Source organism: Falco rusticolus, chromosome Z (assembly GCF_015220075.1).
Source record: "Falco rusticolus isolate bFalRus1 chromosome Z, bFalRus1.pri, whole genome shotgun sequence".
Lineage (NCBI taxonomy): Eukaryota > Metazoa > Chordata > Aves > Falconiformes > Falconidae > Falco > Falco rusticolus.
This window is the reverse complement of record NC_051210.1, coordinates 53,571,324-53,592,216: the sequence shown is the minus strand read 5'-3', so window position 1 is coordinate 53,592,216 and position 20,893 is coordinate 53,571,324. Positions and strand designations below refer to the sequence as shown.

The following is a 20,893-nucleotide window of genomic DNA, read 5'->3' as shown; positions in this document are numbered from 1 at the left end:
TTTTTTTTTTAAAAAAAAAATATTTCAGTACTTTCATGTTGCACCTCTGAAGAGTACTGTGAGAAATAACTTTTCTTACAATATGTCAGTTCGTCTAACACTTTCTTATTAAGTTAACCTGTGCATGAAGAGAACAGAGAATTTGATCTGTTTTACAGGGATGCATGAAGTTTTGCTCTAATTTCTGTGGGTTTGGCCATCCCATTTTGTGTGTTACATTTTCAGTTTTCCTGACTGCACTTTCAGCATCTCTTCCAGCATCCCTCACTGTCCTCATATTGTTTTTATTTTCCTGAACTTTTCTACTTCTGAAAGGTGATAAGACTTAAAATATTAAAACAGAACAATTTCACATATGTATAGATGGAAGTTCATCTTCTTCTAAAGCATTAGTCATGTAATGTAATGTTTCAGATTTCAACATCTCCCAAGTTTTCATGATACCTCAGCAAGATGCTGAAGCATCTTACAGCCACATTGTAATGTTTGCATATTTGCTGCCTTGCACAAGTGCTGCAAATAATTTAAGGGGATCAGCATTTCCTACTGTAACATACTTCCTTCAGTTTACTGTTAGTTTATCTGCAATTTACTCTTTCATCCCTTTTCCTCATTCTCTAAATTTTGTTTGAATTACATTTTTTGAGTGTTTTAGACAGAACATGTGGCAGTTTTTTTGTCTGGTTTTTCTTAATGTTCATATGTATTTTGTACTTCCTCTCATTAAGTGGACTGGTGAATTTCTGTGTATATCTGTGTTAAAAATCATTCAAAAGGAGCTTTGTATTTGCATGAATTCTGTGTTTAGACATTACACAGAATAGATTTCAATTGTATTTTCTTTCTGGAATTCCCATTTTACTTGGTTCTGAATATATGAAAAAATATATGAAAATAATATATAAGTCCTTAAGTCCCCTCAAGACACGGGTACTTGATCTATCTGAAAATGGCTTCATGCACATGAATACAAATGACAATGAGATATCAACACGTCAGTGATGTCTCTGGAACATTTGTTTTGATGACAAAATCATCTTTACCTCTTACTAGTCTTTCAGACCTGATGCTGCTACAGCAGACTGAGCTGAGTTCTGGTCCTTTTAATGAATGATAGGTAGAATTTTTAACTAAGTTCCGGATACTGCTCTTGTTTCTGCTTGTGCAAAGCCATGCAGACTGTTGGCTTTCAGAGAGGGTGGATATGAAGGCAGAACTTGAAGAGATTTTCACGTACAGAATGATGCATGGACTAGAACCCTGCATGACCAATGAGCTTGACAGGGCTAGCACTTGCAAAAGGCATTATTTCAATAACAAACTGTGTGCCAGTAAGCCACTGAAATGATGTAAGTGCTGAGTTACACAGTAAAATTTCTGCAGATTTTCTTCAGAATAGGGAAAATAATAAAAAAAAGAACAAAATTTTCGGGTGACTTGGGAAGAAGTATTTGATGTAAGTTAGTTTGAAATACTTCAAATTATTAACCGTACAGAAAAATAAATCAAAATTATTCTTACTTGTGTTCCCAACATAGGCAGACAAGAGTGTGTTTAACAAAATCAGTGACTTGCAAATTTAGAACAATGGAAGTAATCATTATTGCAGCAGTATGTTTTCAGATTATTGAATTCACTGTTTTGTGTCATTAAAGAAATTCTCTCTATTTTAGAACAGCTGAATTGATTTTATGATCATCAATAATATTGGCATTTTTGTTAGATGTGATGAGAGTTATCAGAAGATAGTCCCCATACGTGATCTAAAACAATTGTCCATAGAAGTTATTAAAGTAATTATTCTATCTACCATGTTTGTTAATGTCGTTTGGTGGCAGGATAGCAGTCATCTTGTACTTTGTCTTTTTTAATACGGTGGAGCTTATTTCCCAGAATTAGTTAACCTAGCTCATGTCCCATCATTTTTTTCATATGGGCCACTGACTTATGTCACTTACAAAATAGTGACAATATTTTCATGTGGTCTCCATTTTGACAAAAGGAGAAAAAGTAGTATGTCTTGACACTGGTAAGGCTGTTCACATGATGTTTTAATATATGAAGTGGGGAAATACTGCCTACTCAATCACCATTATGTTAAATACTTAACCAATGAAAGTCAGACTAAAAAGAATGAAAAGGGGCTTAGGAGCAGCCTTGAGCTGTGGAATTATGCGAAGGCTTGAGATAAAGAAAACATTTCTAACTTTGAGGAGATTTATCCGCTGTAACACATTGTCCTGGTTTCAGCTGGGATAGAGTTAATTTTCTTCCCAGCCGCTGGTGCAGTGCTGTGCTTTGGATTTGGTGTGAGAACAATGTTGACAGCACATGGATGGTATTGGTTGTTGCTGGGTGGTGTTTATACCAAGTCAAGGACCTTCCAGTTTCTCAGGCCCTGCCAGCCAGAGGGCTGGAGGGGCACAAGAGACTGGGAGGGGACACAGCCAGGACAGCTGACCTGAACAAGCCAAAGGGATATTCCATACCATGGGACGTCATGCTGAGTATATAAAATGGGGGAAGAAGAAGGAAGGTGGGGACATTTGGCATTATGGCGTTTGTCTTCCTGAGTAACCGTTACACGTGATGGAGCCCGGCTTTCCTGGGGATGGCTGAGCACCCGCCTGCCCGTGGGAAGTGGTGAATGAATTCCTTGCTTTGCTTTGCTTGCGTGTGCGGTTTTTGCTTTACCTATTAAACTGTCTTTGTCTCTACCCAAGAGTTTTCATACTTTTACTCTTCTGATCCGCTCCCTCATCCCACAGTGGGGGGAGTGAGCACGTGGCTGTGTGGGGCTTCATTGCCAGCTGGGCTTAAACCACGGTTTATGTTATCTGAGAATGTTGTAGAAACTACTTCATGAATGATTTAGATTAGCCATCTCCCAAAGACTGTTTTAAGCATGCATTTAGTCCAGCTTCAAAGTAGGGGCCTGGGTTAAATGATATGTGGAAGTCCTGTCTAACCCTACATTTCTATGGGCCTATTCTCTTTATTTTTGAGTCCTACTGTTACTTTTTGCAGAATTCTGTATAGGATTTTTTATTTATCTGTTTTAAGAGAAGCAGGTTAATTTTCAGAGGAGTGTATGGAAAATATAGCTATCTATATATCAGTTTTCTTACTATAGCACCAGAACAGATAGTCTTCACATTAACGTCAAAAAGGCAAAAATGCTATCTATTAATTACTGTATTACTAAGTTATCTTGTAATTAAAAAATGCTGGTTCTTTAGCCGCGCATATTGCAAGGTAAAAAATGTAATCAATGAAGCACAAGTAACTTTTCAGTATTCAAGATACTTGCAGAAATCAATAAAGTTAAGATAGTATGGCAAACACTCTTGTTTGTTTTGCTTTACAGAAATGTATGTTCTGTAGACAGAAAATTAAGAAAATCTCTGGTGCCTGCATTCAGTGTTCGTATGGACGCTGCCCAGCCTCCTTCCACGTTACCTGTGCCCATGCTGCAGGAGTGCTGATGGAACCTGATGACTGGCCATATGTTGTCTACATCACGTGTTTCAGGCACAAGACCAAACAAAATGTGGTAAGGAATATGTTTCCTTATTTGTTAAGAATTAGAACTGCAGAATTAAAGTATATATCCAGAGAAAATGGAAGAAAGGATCCATATTATGATCTCTGTCTATCATATTCCTATACATAGCAAAGTATTACATCTTGAAGGTTTTTCCTTGTGCTGTTACCTGAGAGAAATGATACTTGATATACCTAACATATTTTTGCATTAGAATCATTGTTGAATGTATTGGTTTGACAGTCAGAACAAATCCTTCAGTTCTCTGTTTTGTTAAACTGGAGTGTGTTACAAATACCCAGATCACAGAATCTTGCAAATACTCACAGATAACTGTGAGATAAAGGATATGTTATATATGTAAGTTGTTTGTTCTGCAGCCAAGCAGTGTCTTGCAAATATCCAATTATAATTGTTCTATCATCTGGCAAAATAGCATGGTATGTCATGGAAATTCATGTTACTACTGTTCCCTTTTATTTCTAGCCAGTGCTGAGGAGAAACCTTTAATTTTACATGAGGCATATTAAGAATTAGTTTAATGTCTTTTTTTTTTCCAAATTAGTTGTTACTATCTCAGTTAAGAAAGAACTCTTGCCATTTATCTTGAGCTTTTGAAACTGTATTTTGTTTCCTAGCAACCTAGAAGGATTTAACATAGTCTTACATAGTTTGGTAAGTTAGTCAAGTTGAGCATCTTAAGTTTTCAAACTTTTTATCTCCTTTATACGTTAGAAGTGAAAGAAATAAACCTAGGTAAGGTCTGTGTAACATAAGTCTTTCTTTCAAGAGGTTGTCAGTGAATCCTTGGTCTCAATGACAATACTACTAAAAAGTAAGAATTTCTTTTGATTGTAGTAAAATGTAGTGCCTGCCAACTACAGGAATCAGTCCTGAGTGTTCAGTCTGCTGGTAATTCTTAAAAAGGGAAGCAAATTGTGTGTCACTGTTTAGAACTTCCACAGAACTGTTAAGCCTTGTAAAGATTTTTCTTTTCCAAAATGGATTGACATGTGAAACTAGTACACTAAACCAAATGGGTTTAGTTTCTTCAAACATTTTTCAGGAAAATGAGTTTGGTTTGAGAAACAAACTTAAACCTCTATCTGTATAGGCAGCTTAAGATATTTTTCTTGGCTTTCTTGGAAAACATTCTCATTTGTTGAAAATTAGTGGGTTAAAATAATGGTCAGCAAAAAAGGGCTGTTCTTCCCAAATATTTTCTAGTATTTGTTTGGGACAAATCTTTGTACTGTAGGTAGTGGGATTTGCATCACTAGTTGTGAAATCATTCCCCGATCAAACAGAAGTTTCTGCATAATACTTTCTTCTATTCCCACTTTGTATGTATATTGCGACCACTTCCTCAGCCCCTTACTTTTCCACCTTCCTCTAAAATACCTGTTTCTGACGCTGGAATCCCCTTATGCAATGGAATCCCCCTTAAACAATGTGTGTGATTTTCTTCATATTATTCTCTTTTGTGATACTAAATAGTAAATGTGCTTAAGTTTTGGATTATTTCTCTATATTTATCCAACACTTAATATAGTGGTATATCTGCCTTAACAGTCTTTTTTTCTGGCTGTTCATGTTATTAATAGAAATAGCTACAAAATATTAATGAAAACCAGGTAGGTTGTTTAAGCAGAATTTATACTTTCAAGCTCATACAAAACAGTGCAGACTTTAGCAGTTAACTTTCTTAGTGTACACTTTCTCTGGAACAGAAAAGAAGTTATTAAATAACTATTATTTTGAATGGTGGGAAGTGAAAACTTCATCAGAATAAAACACAACAGTAATGGACCGACATGGAATCCCATAAAATCCATTTTTTTTTAGTGATTTTCTTGACCTATATTAGGTAGAGTAAAAAAAACCAAAAAACCCACAACAAACCCCCAAAACCAACCAACTATAGAGAAATGGGATTTTGTTTGTACTACTTAAAAGTTTGTGTGAAGGATGTTCAAAGTGCCTTGGAATTAGACCATCACATCCTTTCTTGAAACTCAGCACCAACCTTTTGAAAAATTCTGTGTTAATGTTTTTCTTGTGGCTCAAATCAAAATCAGATTTGCAGGAGAGAAAGAAAAATTATACTTTTATATTTTTCATCAGGCCAAAACTTGGAAAGATTGGTTATTTTGTTAAAGAATCTTCTTCTGTGAAATTCTTAACCTACTCCTGAGACAAAGGAGATTGCCATATGTTTGTATATGCTTGGTTTTGTGCCCTGTCTTCTGGATAATTTATCTAATCTTATGCTCAAGCCTTTGGAAGTTTTTTTCACCATTGGTTTTCCTGTTACGGCTTTCTTAGCTATTAGCTATTCCTTTGTGCAGAAATTACATTGCTCTTCACCATTAGGCATAGCAATGTAGAAAAAGTAGAACAGGGGAATCATGCAGACTGAAAAATTATACTCTGCAAATTTTTACAGGAATCAAATACATTTCCATGTCAGCAAGAAAAAAACCAACTCTTCTGGTATTTAGCAGTTGAAAACACTGTATTTAAAGGAAGGACACTATTATTTCTCCTCCTTTCAAGGAAACAAACCTAAAAATGTCTGGTTTTTTTCAGTAATATAGACCCTAGATATTGTGCCTAAATGGTCAGTGAATACCTGTGATTGCTACTTTCTTCAGGTTTTAAAAAAATACCAAACAATCCAAAACTTAACAACCAAAAGGTGGCTTCTGGGATCTAGGAAAAACTGTGATATGTTTCTGTAGTGGTGTTGTAATATGTAAATCAATGAGGTTATGCAACAAAAACCCTTCCTACATTCAGATAACTTTAATTTTACCGGTATTAGTGTATCTTTTCACCTCCAGCAAGGGCTTATTGTAATGATGAGGTGGAGTATGCAACCAAATTATTTATGCCTGTGATCTCAAGCAAATTGTGTCCAAATTATTCACCAATATACTATCATAAGTAATTTTCACTGGGGATCAGATTCTGCATTGTCTTTGGGATTTTTTCCTAGAGTATTATTTTAATGTCAACCATGGAAAACGCTGTTCGGTGTTTTGATGAACAATCATCAAAAAGACAATCGAAAGGGAAATCATAATCCTTGCATCCACATAGTACTACCAAATGAAGGAAATATACCAAGAACTGGAGTTTTTAAAGGTCAATATGACTTATCAAAAATATGATCTTTGGAGGTCCGTGGACTCAAAAGTAAGCATGCCTATTGTACTTGCTGAACGTACAGCTTTAGGAATAGCATAAAAATTTGGTAGCAGAAGAGTTGTTTTATACAGAACGTTTTTTGATTATTCCTGTTGCAGCCTGTATTATTTTGTTATGTAAATTAGAGTGTCAATATGCAAGGAAGGCTCTGTGATTTACCACTTACAGACAGTAGGCCATGTTTTTTCATTTTTCCTTTTACTGTTCTTCTCTCTGGGCATGAAACATATCACTCACACATTTTTCATCAAACTGCAAAACCACTTTGAAGTACAGTTGAGAATAGGTGCTGCAGATGGATTTGTTTTGATTAAAAGAACTTTCATACACAAGGAAATGAGGCAAAGAAGTTGTATGCAACTTCTGTATGCTAACAGGAAAAAAAAAACAAACGCAAAGGATCCATAGAAGTTTAGCAAAGACAGCACTGAGGGTCAGAGAAAGCCAGCTGGAGGCAAACATATACTCACAGGTGGTGTTTCATTTGGGAAGTGTGATCAGAAGAGGCCATTTAGGCAGCTGTGCATTTTGAAAAGCTGTCTTTAGAAGGAGCAAAGACAGAAGCTGCAAAAAACCATTAGACAGGAGTTGCAAAAACCTACTGTTGCTGCTTTTTTGAGCTATTTCAAATTATCTTCTGCTATTATCAGCCAGTTCTTACCTCTGTAGCACACAGGGAATGGAGGGATGCTGTCAGATGGAAGCTGTAGACCCTTTTTATGTTGAATACCTGAGTAATGCAATGTCATTGTTTGCCATTGTCTGCTAACTGCTGCCAGCCCTGTAACATTTCATAAAGACTAAGGCATGCCTTAGGAAAGACATATTCAAAAATCATGAATCAACACATTTTTGTTGATGTCATGATTTGACATCATGCCTAAATTGGTGTTCTGAGGAGTAAGCTTAAAATTATGAGAGTTATCTTCCTGTATCAAATATATTTCCAAATTTTGAGGATCCCCCATTAAACATTGTAGTCAGAGAAAGTTTCTAGGTATTTAGATATACATCAGATTCCTATTTCATGATAATTGTTATATTTTCATATATATATATAGCTTATATATTTTATTTAACAAGATTTTTATGTCCTGCTGTACTGAAAATGAAGGAGAAAGTAATTTTCCTTCTTATCTTTTTGAAGTTTGCACACAGAAGGGGAAGTTAACTTTTTTCCTTTGTATCTGGTGGTTTTCTGTATTTCTGCCACTATCTTAGTTCATCCTTGGCTTAGGTACTTTTAAAGAAAATCATGCTTTTTAAACCACAGCTTTCTCAATAATCTGGTAACTACCACAGCAGTTTCTTTAATCTGATAGACTCCCTTACATAACAACTGTCCTTTCTAGTCAAAAATGACATTCTTAACATCAATAAATTCTTAAGATTTTCTGACAGGAAATGTTTTCTGGGACATGCAATCAATCACAGACTGTGCTTGTCAATATTCTTTCTGAGAAATAAATCTAGAATCCTACCAAGATAACATATTAAAAAATAATCTTCTCCTTGTGTTAGGATGCATATCTGGGTTTTATTATTTGTTCTAATGAGCAATGGCATTTCTTCCCTGAAATTTTTATTATTAAATGAACCTCTGTTGTCACTTAAAATATTATAATTTTCCTTTTGTCTTCTCTGAAGAGTCTCATCTTCAGGCTTTAAAAACATTTGAACTTTTTAATAGAGCTTTTTTTCCTTGGGCTTCTGTAATACCAGCCTTTGTAAAATATATCATATAAGTAATCAATTCATACTCTCCAGCTTACTTCTGACCCTGCCCCGCCCAACTGTATAGACTAAAGTCTAGAATTGAAAGGTAAATTAAAAGTTAAGCTTACATACATTTCCAGACTGGATAAAAAGTGCTAACTGACATGTAATTGCTCCTGTGATAATATCAGTAAATTCTTATGTAAGTAGTTAATTTTGCAACTTAGTTTAACTATAGGCAGGTAAAATGGGGAAGAAACAATTTTGTTATACGTGTAAAGGGTTCAATAATTTGTGAGTATGCTCAGAACATTATTTCTGGGTAAACCTGAAAATGCTCTAGAAACATCATTGGGGTTTACTATCTGAGGTGACCTCAACTAAATCCTCCAAATGCGTATGTCAGGCAGAGCTCTGACACGCAGAGGTTTAGTGCACTGTCTCCAAAATGGTACAGAATATTTGTCCTTAGTCTGCAGGAGCAGAGTTTTAAAAGTTCTAAATCCCAGAAATTGGTCCAAGAAAAAGGCACAATAATGATTACAGTCTCCTCAAAACCAGAAGTGTTCAAGTTTAGGGTGAGTTTTTCTCTTCCCCAAAAGCACTGACATTACTGTTAATGCTTGGAATCTAATGAAAAGAACTGGTGCTGTCCTTGGTTCTCCCTTTGATATTAGTGCTAAAAATTCTATAGCTGTAGCAATTCCCAGATTTTCACAGACACTTTTTAAGATTATTACATTGATTGAAGGATTCACAGCCTTTGAAGGTTTGAAAAACAGTGCTAGGGCTAGGAAATTGAGTAACTACTTTAGCATATGTAATAAAGTATTCTCATGCTGTTTATATAAACAGTTCTAATAAAAAATATTTTATGCTTAGAATATACCAGTGTAGTTGCTCCTTGTAGTAGCATCTTCCATGATAAGAAAAGTTCAACTGTTCACATATAGCCATTCACAGTAGCTCATCTTTCATAAGCAAATAGACCTTTGTGAGGTAATGAATAGACAGCCAGGATCATAAGATGCAAGTGCCCTGTGTTATTAGGATGAGAAGCTCTTGATGTTATTTTTCCTGGGAGAAGAAGCTTGCTTTTTAAGTGAAAGGTTCATGGGGATACAATAGTTGGGAGCTGAGATGTAACAGCTGTCTGCATCATGTGAGCTTCTGAGCATTTGCTCATTTACAAGCTTCCATTATTTTTTTTTATTTATTCATAGAATCCATCAAGCAGTTTTTGATGTAGAATTTTTGCATAGTTTAACAACCCTGCTACTTTTTTGAGTGACATAACTAGGTCTGGGGCATTAAAACTGAGAAATGAAAAAAAAATTATTACTGATTTGCTGCATAAATAACTGACGAAGGGTGGTCAATGTCTGAAGTTTTAAAGCAAAAGTTCTGCACAGTATGGGTTAGGAAGTTACTCAGATACACTGCTGTAGACAGCTCTGACAGAGCTGGATATGCGTTTAGTTGTTGCATCCCATTCAGCAAAATATGTAGAACCTTACTGAAATCCAGTACTTAAAACTCTGATAATTTAAAATAATGGAAGACCATAGTGTGGGTTCATCACATTTTGCCTCTTCAAGCAAATTCTGCAAATTATTCTACAAATAAAATTTACAAATACTGCTAATTGTATGTTATTGATCTAATGCAGACTAGTTAGAAGGCATCACTTGCAAAAATATATTTGAGTGCTGTGATTTGTTATTCTTCAGATGCCATTTGTTTTCTCATAAAATGGAAAAAAATTATGTGTAAAACAATTCTGTGTGATCATGATGGGAAGAAATTATTTTGTATTTGAAGTTTTTACATTGAGTGATGAGCTGTTATCAACCCTTTTTGACACTGATAAATTTCTGATGAGTAAGTTGCTATTTTAAAATGACTTATTTTAAATTCTTCTTTCAAGAGAGCTAAAGCATGTGAGAAGACCATTACAGTTGGGCAGACAGTCATCACGAAACATAAGAATACACGATACTATAGTTGCAGAGTCATAGGAGTGACATCCCAACTTTTCTATGAAGTCATGTTTGATGATGGCTCTTTCAGTCTGGATACTTTTCCTGAAGACATTGTAGTAAGTACTTTCTCACATACCTGTTCTGATTTGGTTGGGGTTTTGGGGTTTTTTTTGGTTGTTTCTTGGTGGTGGTGGTGTTATTTATTTCCTTTTGTGGGTTTGCTTGGTTTGTTTGTTTGTTTTTAATTAGAGGGTTGGAACCTTTTGAACTACTTCTTTTGACCTTGAGGAGATAATGTCTTAATATTCAGTTCATGTCTGTTACTTTTGCTGCTGAGAATGTTTATTAATGAGCTTCCAAACCTTGGTTGTTCTAATTAGTCTTTGCCATTTGAACAACTAAATCAAAAGTAATCTTAGATTTTTTTTAAAATTAAATAATATATGTATTTAATAAAGGATATGAGGGGGAATTCCATATATCCTTCTCTGTCTCTGAGAGATGACTTGTTAAAGTTCCTTGTAGAATAGAAAAATCCTGCTGTAATGGGAAGGACAACTTTCAAGGATCTGTTCTAACAACTTGTTACACCTTTTGATATTTAGTTTGTTAGATTACATTATTAATGCTAAAAATCATCAGAGAGAAGAATGTGTAGTTTATTGCATTTCCAAAAAGCAATTGAGATTGTGATTTCCATATGCATTTCCATAAACTAACATGTTTCTCAGAACTGTTAAGAACAACATTGCGTACTTGGTGCACATGAACAAAATTTGCAGACAGTTGGGGAAGGATTCTGTTTCCTTCCAAATCTGCAATGAATACATTGGATGTTAACATTTGTGGTGTTCATCAGGTGCCTCTTGACATCTTTCTTACGATATGACTCTAACCCTTGTTTACCTTCATGCTCCTCTGAGTCTGTTTTGTGCTGAACTGGTATTTTTGGCGTACCGCCTGCTAATAATCTCTGAAAGTTAGAGCTTTCAGTGAATATTGATATGCAAAAGTGCTGTTTGTTGCAATACCACTTTTCACTTAGCCCTGCTTCCTATTCTGTATGTTGAGGGGGAGAGTCTGGCAAATGCAGTCGTGCAAAAGAATACATGCTTTGCAGCTGTAAGGGCTGTGAAGTGCTCTAGGAGTACTCCTCCATATTCTTCTACTGCTAAAGTCTTTGAGTCTTCTGTTTTCTGCAGACCTAATGTTTTCCTGGAAGTAGCATTAGCTGAAGATACATCAGTGGAAATATTACTGTGGTTCTTAGAAGCTTCTTAGTTATTGAAAAGTCTGATGCCTTTTGAAAATACGGTATTTGAAAAGGTACATTTCACAGCAGTGTAAGGGGATTGAGCTGTTTACCTCCCACTGGTCTGAATAGAAGACAGTCAGTGAATTCCTCTTACATGTCTTTGAAATTATCCTTTAATTCAAAACACTCTGAAAGGCTTCATTAATGATCAAAGACATTCTGATTGAGGATGATCAAGATACTACATAAATGTGGCTGTATTGTTACTAAAAGCACCTCTTTTGTGTATGCCTGCATCAAGGATCTGGTAAGGCAGAGATGAGAAACTGCTTGCTGCCCTAGTGGGGTAGTCTGATCCGGAGCTAAGAATAAATGTAATCAGGTCTGGATATGCCTCAGTGCTTCTCAGATAGTGGATGAACAACACGTAATTGTTTGATGAAAACACCAAACAAATTTCACATTCCTTAGAGAAATCTTGTTGTGTTTTCATTAGATAATATACCTGCAGCAGTTACTGGAAGGGAAAAAATAATGTTTTTTCTTCTGCTTGGACTAAAACTTGCTAATCCATGCAATGTGCGTATCAGGTGTTAGTGCCGCTGGGAGGACTTAATTCATCAAATCTGGTATGAAAGCAATGTTGCTGCCTATTGAAGAACTTATTTTTCTAATCTGTTTTCACTTTTCGACTAGCTTACAAAGATAGCAGGAGCTTTCTGCTTTTCCAGTATGTGCTGAATCTACTGCATCATTTCAGCTCAGCTCGGAATAGACCACAATTCCAATGTTCAGACATAGTGATTTATTTTTCAGGAGGAAAATAGGGAGCAGGGAAATTTCAGTCTCAAAGATTCATGAAACTCTCTTTGCATGTTTCTTTGCATGAAAGTTTCTTTCATGAAACTTTCTTTGCATGGTACACTACCAAATCAGGGTGTATATTGTTCTCTTCTCATACTTGTTTTGCTTGGTTTGTGTTAGCATTTGCTAAATATATCAGGTTTGGGTGGTTTTTTTGTTGTTGTTTTGTTTTGTTTGTTTGTTTTTTAAGTATAGGTGTTAGATATAGACATCACTATATAGATTTTTTTTATTTCAAGTTATTACATCAGTACTATTCCTGATTTCTACCTTGTCAGAATTTCTTAGAATAATCACTTCTCAATTACGACAAATTGGAATCAATTTAAATCAAATTAAATCAATTAGATGATGTGTTAACCAGTCAGCTTTCCCTCAACCCAGCAGGTGTAAGAGGGTGCAAAGTAGTATATGGGTACAATTTTTTGCTGGAAGAAACAGTAGGACAACTTCCTCTGCGAGTCATGGCAAGACAGCAATGAGGGCGATAATACGTGATATCTTGAAGGAGGTGAGATGACAGCTCTAGCAGTTAGTTTAATGATGCATGCAGACAAGTGGGGAGTGTATATGCTGAGCAACCGCTACCAACAACCAGCATGTATGTGTGCCCGTTGCCACTTCTTGAAGGTTTAATGCTCTGTAACTTGTCAGACAGCCCCTAGCTCAGCACCAAGAGGAGTACTGTCCTGCCCAACCGGCCACATGCCAGTTTACAGAATACGCATAAGGAAATGTCTCATTTTTTTTGGCCTGCACATTTAGGGAGGGTGTCCCATAGTCCTCCCTCCTGCCCCCTCCCCATTAGTACCTGATGGACATACCTCCACTGACATATCTTGACAATTTGCTAGAAATGAATATTCTGGGTATTTAGCTAGAAGTTTTATTTGTTTCTTTACGTATTGTGGCTATCAATAATGCCTTAACAGCAAATATAATACAAATAAATATACGTATATATGTAATGTGAAATTAGAGTTAAGGATGAGGTTTTTCCCACACTACCTTAAAATCCCAGCTAAACAGGGATACCTTGCAGTATGCTTGGTAGTAGGTAGAAAGGTCCCACCACATTATTTTGATTGCAAGGAAGAAAGGAAGAAAAAAGAAAGTAATTGCACAGTCAAGTGTGCTCTGAGTCTGTGGGGAGATCTGGTTACAAGAGAGCTGAGCATACCCCTTCTGAAGTGGTAGACATCCTTCCAGTTCACTTGCCCCAGTAAGTGCCCTGGTCCTTCAGTGACTAGTTTACACAGAATTCCTTGCTGTCCTGGTTTCACCTTGTGGTTATCAAGCAAACTAGGTGAACAAAAATGAGTGTACTCGTGCTCCCATGACATACCCACATTTAGTTTACTATTAAGTGTGTAAATGTAAGGGTTCTTGACTGAGAAGGTAAAGCTGATCTGTGGGTTGTCATGCCCACAATGCAAAATGTTTTACTTATGAAGATCTATAAATTGGGTATCATCCTAAGTGGCATTGTAGCTAATGGAATGCTTCTGTAAATGTTCCTTACAAGCAGGAGCATCTTAAGAGTTGAGGAAGTGAGAGGTATTTAGAAGGACACTTGGATACTGTATTCTGGAGTTCCCAAGTTTGTTTTGCAGAACCATGTTACGGTCATTTTCTGAAGTCCTGATAAAATCCCAAAAGCACACTCTTGAAAATGTGTGCATTAGTTCAGCTTAAGACATTCAGACTGAGCTTCAAAAGCAGAAACAAAAAATGATCTTTGCATGTGTCATGTTGGTCCATTTTCTTAATTTTCTATTGTCTGCTGCTGTTTTTTGAAACGTATGCCACCTTATCTGAAAAAATATTCAAGCATGAAAACCCCCCCACCAAGCATACCAACAGTAATACCTGGAATCCTTAACAGAATTATGCTGATACTTAACGCAAGTACCTTCTTTCAGCAGTGGACCCAAGAGAGCCTTCAGTGTGAAAAGAATGGAGGAGATTAAGCTCTAACTTTCTGTGTCTATCAATACTTTAAATCCACCACTGGCAGGGGAGGGAGAAACAGGGCTATTGAGAACTCTGACAGCCAAAGTACTTCACTGAAATTATCATGAAGGCTACAATTTCTTACAGTGTGCACCTAAATTTCACGACATCCAAAATCATTATTCTCTGCTTTCTTTGTAATAAAATGGAGCACATTTTATTTGCCAGTATTTGAAGAAAAATCTGGCAGTAGGATAGCATGTAACTTGAGAAGCTATTAAAAAAGAAATAAAATACTTTGCTCAGCCAGGGACCTTCTTTACAATCCTCTACCTCTGTCCTAGCCCACAGATGCTCACTTTACACCCCTACAAAATTGTGAAATGAAAGCTTTGACACCTCATGATGCACACTGTAATGCATACACATACTGTTTGCATAGACTTGCCAATTATCCTATCTTTCTTGATGATTGTGGACTCGCTGAGATTCTGAATGATCCTTCATGACCTAGATATCTGGCAGGGGGTTGAAGCTGCATAGGCATTTATAGTCTTAGAAGTTGCTCAAGATGGGGTGAACTGATTGGGGTAAAGTACAGGCAAAGGGCTCAGGCTGAATGCAGATTGTCGCAAGGACAGTATTATTAGACTAATGAGAGAGAACGGATTTGTTTCATCCTCCTTTGAGAGGTAGAACAAATGGGATTTAGCTGGATGGTTCTTCAGAAATTATTTCCTCCACAGGCTGGTTAAAGGGAACATTAGTTTAAAACCATAATGTGCCATTATGTAGGTGGGACTTCTTGCATGCGCAAGCTAGAAAAGGTAGCTCACTTTTGGGGGCTGTGAGTGTTGGTAGTCAGGATGTAGCTACAAGAACAAAGTCTTACTTCTTTACAAGAACCCCCTAATGACTTTCTCTGTGTCTGCTGACTTTCACTGATGCAATATATATGTGTCTACATACATCTATGTAGATGCTCAATAAGCTTCTCAGTTTCTATGTACGTTAATACTGTTGCTACTGCTTTTGAAAAAACATACTGCTTGAACAATGCATATTCAGAAACACTGGGCTAGCATGTAATTCTGGACAGTCCATTAATGTCCACCTGGATATAAAAAAATAGAAGTTTTGATCCTAGCCCTGGTAATTTCCAAAGGATGCTGTGTTTTTTTGAAAACATATCCTACAAACCAGACATATGTAACTTTTTATCCATTGGCCTTGTCTGGCACTATAAATGACTAAACTCCTGGCTAGTTTCCAGCATCTTTTCCCGTGGTATCTCTTCTGTATGCCTTTCTTTATCTCTTCTGACAACTGTTTTCTGCTTGTCTACCTGTTCAAATCAAAACTTTAAATAGTAGTGCTCCTAGTATCTGTAAAAGATCCATTAGACTTCTGACAGACAATTATAGTTTATTGTTCAGTTTTATTATACTGGCATTTAAATCTATAAAGAATGGCTAAGGAAATTAGAACTGTTGAATTTGCACTCTTTCTGAGCAATCTGTAGATACTTTGGATGCACTCCAGTATCACTATCACTAGCGATTTCTGAGAATGTGAAATAGAAAAGCAAGCAATGCATTTCTGAAGGTAAAAAAGGACAGATTGTATTTGGTATAAACTTAGTCAAAAAGTCCTCAGAACTAGTTGTGTGATGTGGGAAAAAACCCCCAACCTGATGAATTACAATAGGTTTAACAACATTTTTTTTTTTAATTTCTTTACAGGAATAACATTGAGTCTCTGTGCTGAATAATGCACTACTCATGTTGGGCTGGCACAATTATTTTTGCAGCATTATAAAATTACCTGCTGTGTAGTTGAACTTGCTACTCAGCAATTTGTGTGGTGTGACCATTGACAGACAGTTCTGATACGTTCTGGAATGCAAGTCTGAGAGCTGCATGATGTGCCTCTGAGGAGAAAACTTGGCTTTCTTTTCCTGGTTAGATAGATCTGTAAAAATTGTGAAGGATTTTGCATTCTTGTTCTGTAAAATACTCCAATAAATTAAATATGTATATAAGTTTTGAAGAATTTGCTTCAATTTTGTGTGAGCTGAGAGATTTATTTCAACACATTCTTGTAACTGTGGATTTTTGCACTGGATTTGCAAACACTAATACACAGAGTGCTATGCTTTGCACATGCAAATCATTGCTTGCCTCTTCTGAATAGTAACACAATGAATGAATTCTTGTTTTTAAAACTGTTTATTAAGTTAGAATTAAACTTTTTCAAAAGCAAAGACTAAGTTCTAAGGCTTCAGTGTGGAGGCTTTTATTCCATCAATTAACTCCTGAAGCTGCAAAACATCAAAAGATGCAATAGTCTGATTCTGATCTGAAACTTGTTTTACAGTACTATAACCATATTGTTTTAAGTCAGTTACTTTCACTTTATTCCATTATGGAGAAGCAAAGTGATTTTTCTGTGGCCCCTTCTTTTTCTTTGTTTCCTGTTACAATAGAAAGACAGGCAACTTAATAGATAAGCATAAAAAGATGAATATACGATAGATTAAAGGCAAATTAAAGCTTCAAATATAAGTATTATCTTTACATGGTTTCCAGTGTATAATGTCCTTTCCACTTTATAATGGAATGCTTTATGGATCCTTATCAACAATGATTTTAGATGACCTGAATGTAATGGCCCCACAGCTCAGCAGGAGAAACAAAGTGGAAGATAATCCATTACTTTGTGGGTTACGTTAAGATGGCTGACTTTGCAGTGAAGCAGGTGAGGGACAGAAATATATTTCAGTGCTTCTTGTGTTTGTTTAGTGAGTGGGCGTCCATGTCTGGGATGACAATGAGTACTGTCGTGATGAGCATGTGGAGCATAGTGAAATCCCTGGAACTGCATAGGAACCATTGAGATAAGATGGGACAGCTAGGAGCGGGGAAGGAGCATTATTTCCCCTCCCACCTTTTTTCTGAGGTAACATGGGCAGTGTAGGATTTTCAGATCTGGTAATTTACCTTATTTGTTGTGTTTTTCAGAAGTAGATTGTTTCCAGACTTGCCATGTGTGTTGGGGTGGGGGTGGTGGAATCATCTTCTCTGGTGCGTGTTACGTCCTGAGGCAGGGGCAGAAGCAGAACATGAGCTGTGCTTGGTACTCGTCTGACTGCAACTAATTTACTGGGAACTTTAAGCCTTTAGGACCTCACCAATATATAGGTGGGCAGGATACAAGGTAGTACTGTAGGATTCAGGGTCTCATCTGAGTTTAATGTAAGCATAAGCAAGGATCCTCTGCTGCACTGTGGGAGCCTTGTACTTCAGTCAGGCACAGCAAGTTGGGCAGCCTGGTGTCCTTGCCAACTTCACCTTCCTACTGCTGATGCTGAGGTTTGTCCCATAAGACTATGTTCTACCCCAAATGAAGGCTGTGCCGCACCTTATTGTGGTGCCCAATACCACCCTGGACATCCTAAGCCACATTGCATTCTGGGCAATTCTGCGTTTGTTGCTTAGCATTACATATGTATTTATGTTATTAATACTTTGCTGAAAGGCAATGTGATGATTGAAATAGTATCTTTCTAAGCTGGAAGTAAAACATTTTTAGATGTATTCAGGGATACAAGATCTAATTTGTCTTCCAGTTTCCCTTTGGTGAAAGTGTATATTCTCTTTGTAAGAGAAGATTCAGTAACATTTCAAGGACAACAAATTATACATACATTAAAAGAATTTTTATACAATGGATTCTGTGATCCAAGGCTAAATTTATTGAACTACAGTAACTATTCTATTGGTGATTCCACTGAATTTATACCAATTCAAAACCAGAATGGCACTCCTGGGAATAAGGCCTGCTCTTTCAAATGCTAATGCACTGTGTAAATTGCTGTTCCTGTTTGGATAAAATTCTGACTGTGGCAAATTAGCTACCGCTCTCCTTTTCATTCAGATTGTCTTGGAACATATGAAACCTAATTCTGTGTTTCTAAAAATTTGCATTAACTGTTGTATACTGTCAGTTCCCAAAAGGAAAGCACAGTTTGACAGTCTGTTGAGATCAACAGTTGTTTCAGAAAGTTTCCACAATTTGTTTCTCTGCTTCCACTTTAATGGTGTCGGTGGATATATTGACTGTTTGCAGCTGTGGTGCACTATTTGTTGGTACGACAAGCTTTTCTGAATTGGAGGTGTTGTAAATCACATTAGTTGTGCTCCTTATAAAGCAGTCACTCGTGGGTATGACCGTGGAAGCGTAGTCACTAGCATTCACGTTGAAAGTTAATGTTAGCTGAAGTAACCAGGCAGGGAAGACGACTTGCATTCAACACCTTTGCAAGATGGCTTGGGGGATGCTGAAGCTCCATGCCCAGGGCTCCTCAGAGGTACCCTTCATTCCTGCTATTCCTGCTCTGCTGCTGGGTCTGCACAGTCAGAGCTGGCTTCCTGGCTGTCTGGCCAACCTGCATTTGGTTCTGCACTGGTTTCTGTCAGTACAGATAGCACTGTCTCATGGTTGGTACCCTAGCAGCAATCAAGCAGGGTAGTAAATTTAACTCAGGTCCTAATTTAAAGGGAAAATTTAGAAATGGCTGCTGCAGTTCAACTAGAGTCAGCGAGGGGACTATTTCTGTGCAAAAGCCTGATAATCAGGCCCGGATTTTTTCTACTTTTTCATGTTCTGAATCTGGGGACTAGAAACCCACTTGGAATCTTATCACAGAAAATCTGGTTTCTCCAAAATAAGAGGGTAGAATTTGGTTCTATTGTTTTGGAAACCATGCATGAATTCTAAGTTATTTTTCAGAAACCATGGAATTTCTAGGATAAAGGCCCAAATGATTCTATGACATGGCTTTCTCCATGCAAATTGTGGTCAGGCAGATGAATACTTAAGGTTAGAGCTGTTTGTATGGATTTAAAGAATGCAGAAGGTGACAGAAAATGGACAGTTTCTATTTTACAGATTAACAATATGTATAAATTTACAAACACAAGATGATTAATAGCAAAAAATACGTAGATAGGCAGAACAGGAAGGCCAAGATTATTGCAATTACAGTTTTTCAGCTCTAGTTCATCTTTTTGGTATCTGCTTCTCTTTGATCTTTGAAACCTCAGGGCTAGATTATCAGCTTTCAGTCTGCTAGGAGGAGGATTATAATATTGTGCCATGGCCCCTGTGCATCAGGGATGGAACAACATGGGAGGTATCTGTATCGCCAGACACATTGCAGGGCTGAAAGCAAGGGTGCTGCTTACCTCTGCCTTTTGCCATTCCTTCTTGCCAAGTTGCATGACAACAACGTAGTGGGATTCACAAGAACCCCCTGATACAGAAATCTGCAGCAGCACAATGAAATGGATTCTTACACAGTCCTCCTGCAAGACTGCTGTTGATTGTTGAAGTATATCTTCCTGGAGGGTTTTGATGTTGTATGGTACAGAAATAATGAGTGCAAAGGATGAAAAATATGTTCAGATAACCTAATTGTTAGAAATACTAGTTCTGAGCTAACATTTAAACTGTATTTAAATTCATAACAATCCCAGGAAGAATAATGCTGTTCAGGTTCTGTGTATATTATACTATTCCTGTACTACTAGTAAAATAATTTTATTCTGTCACTTTGTTACAGAGCCAAACAGCAAAAATAGGATTAGAAGTGTGTGCTGCCTCGCAAAATCTGTTACAAGAGCCACACTTAAGCACTTTAGCCCTGTACTGTTTTATGTCAATTATACCACTAGTGGTGTTTAATGAGAATTTGAATAAACAATGAGTCATTTTGTGCTTTGTGTTTTGTGTTTACAAACCTCAGGTTTGTAAAACAGTGCAGATATAAGGGGAAAATTTATGCTTATGGATGGGTTAGTGCTGAGTAAGAGTAAACTTCAAGAGCGAACCACTTGCAGACAATATTCCTACTTAAAACTGTATACTATACATCGATTTCCTTCAATATCTTTCCAAGTGTTTGGCCTTATTTTCTTATACCTGGAAAAATAAATCTCAATCTTCTTTTGTATTGTTATATAGAGGTACATAAGAGGTATATATGAATGTTTTAAGGCTACGCTCAGGGAAAATGGGTCTCCAGTGTTATTCATCAGCTTTAGAGGAGGTTCTTCAGATTGTTACTTAAGGATGCCAAATGGTTTTTACCTCACAATTTGCCTCCTCTTCCCTATTAAGACCACTGTACAAGCACAGCTGTGGGAGCTGAGTTTAGTAATCTCCCACAGGAAATATTCTGATCTGATCAAAATGAAGGTTGATTTTCTTCATCCTAATATGAGGAGTTCCACCGAATGCTCATGCAAATGTATGAGTGGGAGGCAAAAGCAACTTTTAAAGCAGAACATATTGGTCTAAGTTAGCAAG

General features: G+C 36.8%; 1 protein-coding gene across 2 annotated transcripts in view; it reads left to right on the top strand.

Annotated features, from left to right (window-relative positions):
• KDM4C (lysine demethylase 4C) overlaps positions 1-20,893 on the top strand; it is a 275,997-nt gene that overhangs the window by 241,311 nt on the left and 13,793 nt on the right. Inside the window, exons 18-19 of one of the 2 annotated variants that reach the window (XM_037373478.1) lie at positions 3,368-3,553; positions 10,398-10,568. In XM_037373478.1, the coding sequence (XP_037229375.1) occupies positions 3,368-3,553; positions 10,398-10,568 (357 nt within the window). The remainder of the gene's footprint in view (positions 1-3,367; positions 3,554-10,397; positions 10,569-20,893) is intronic. The other variant, XM_037373479.1, reaches the window with a different exon arrangement.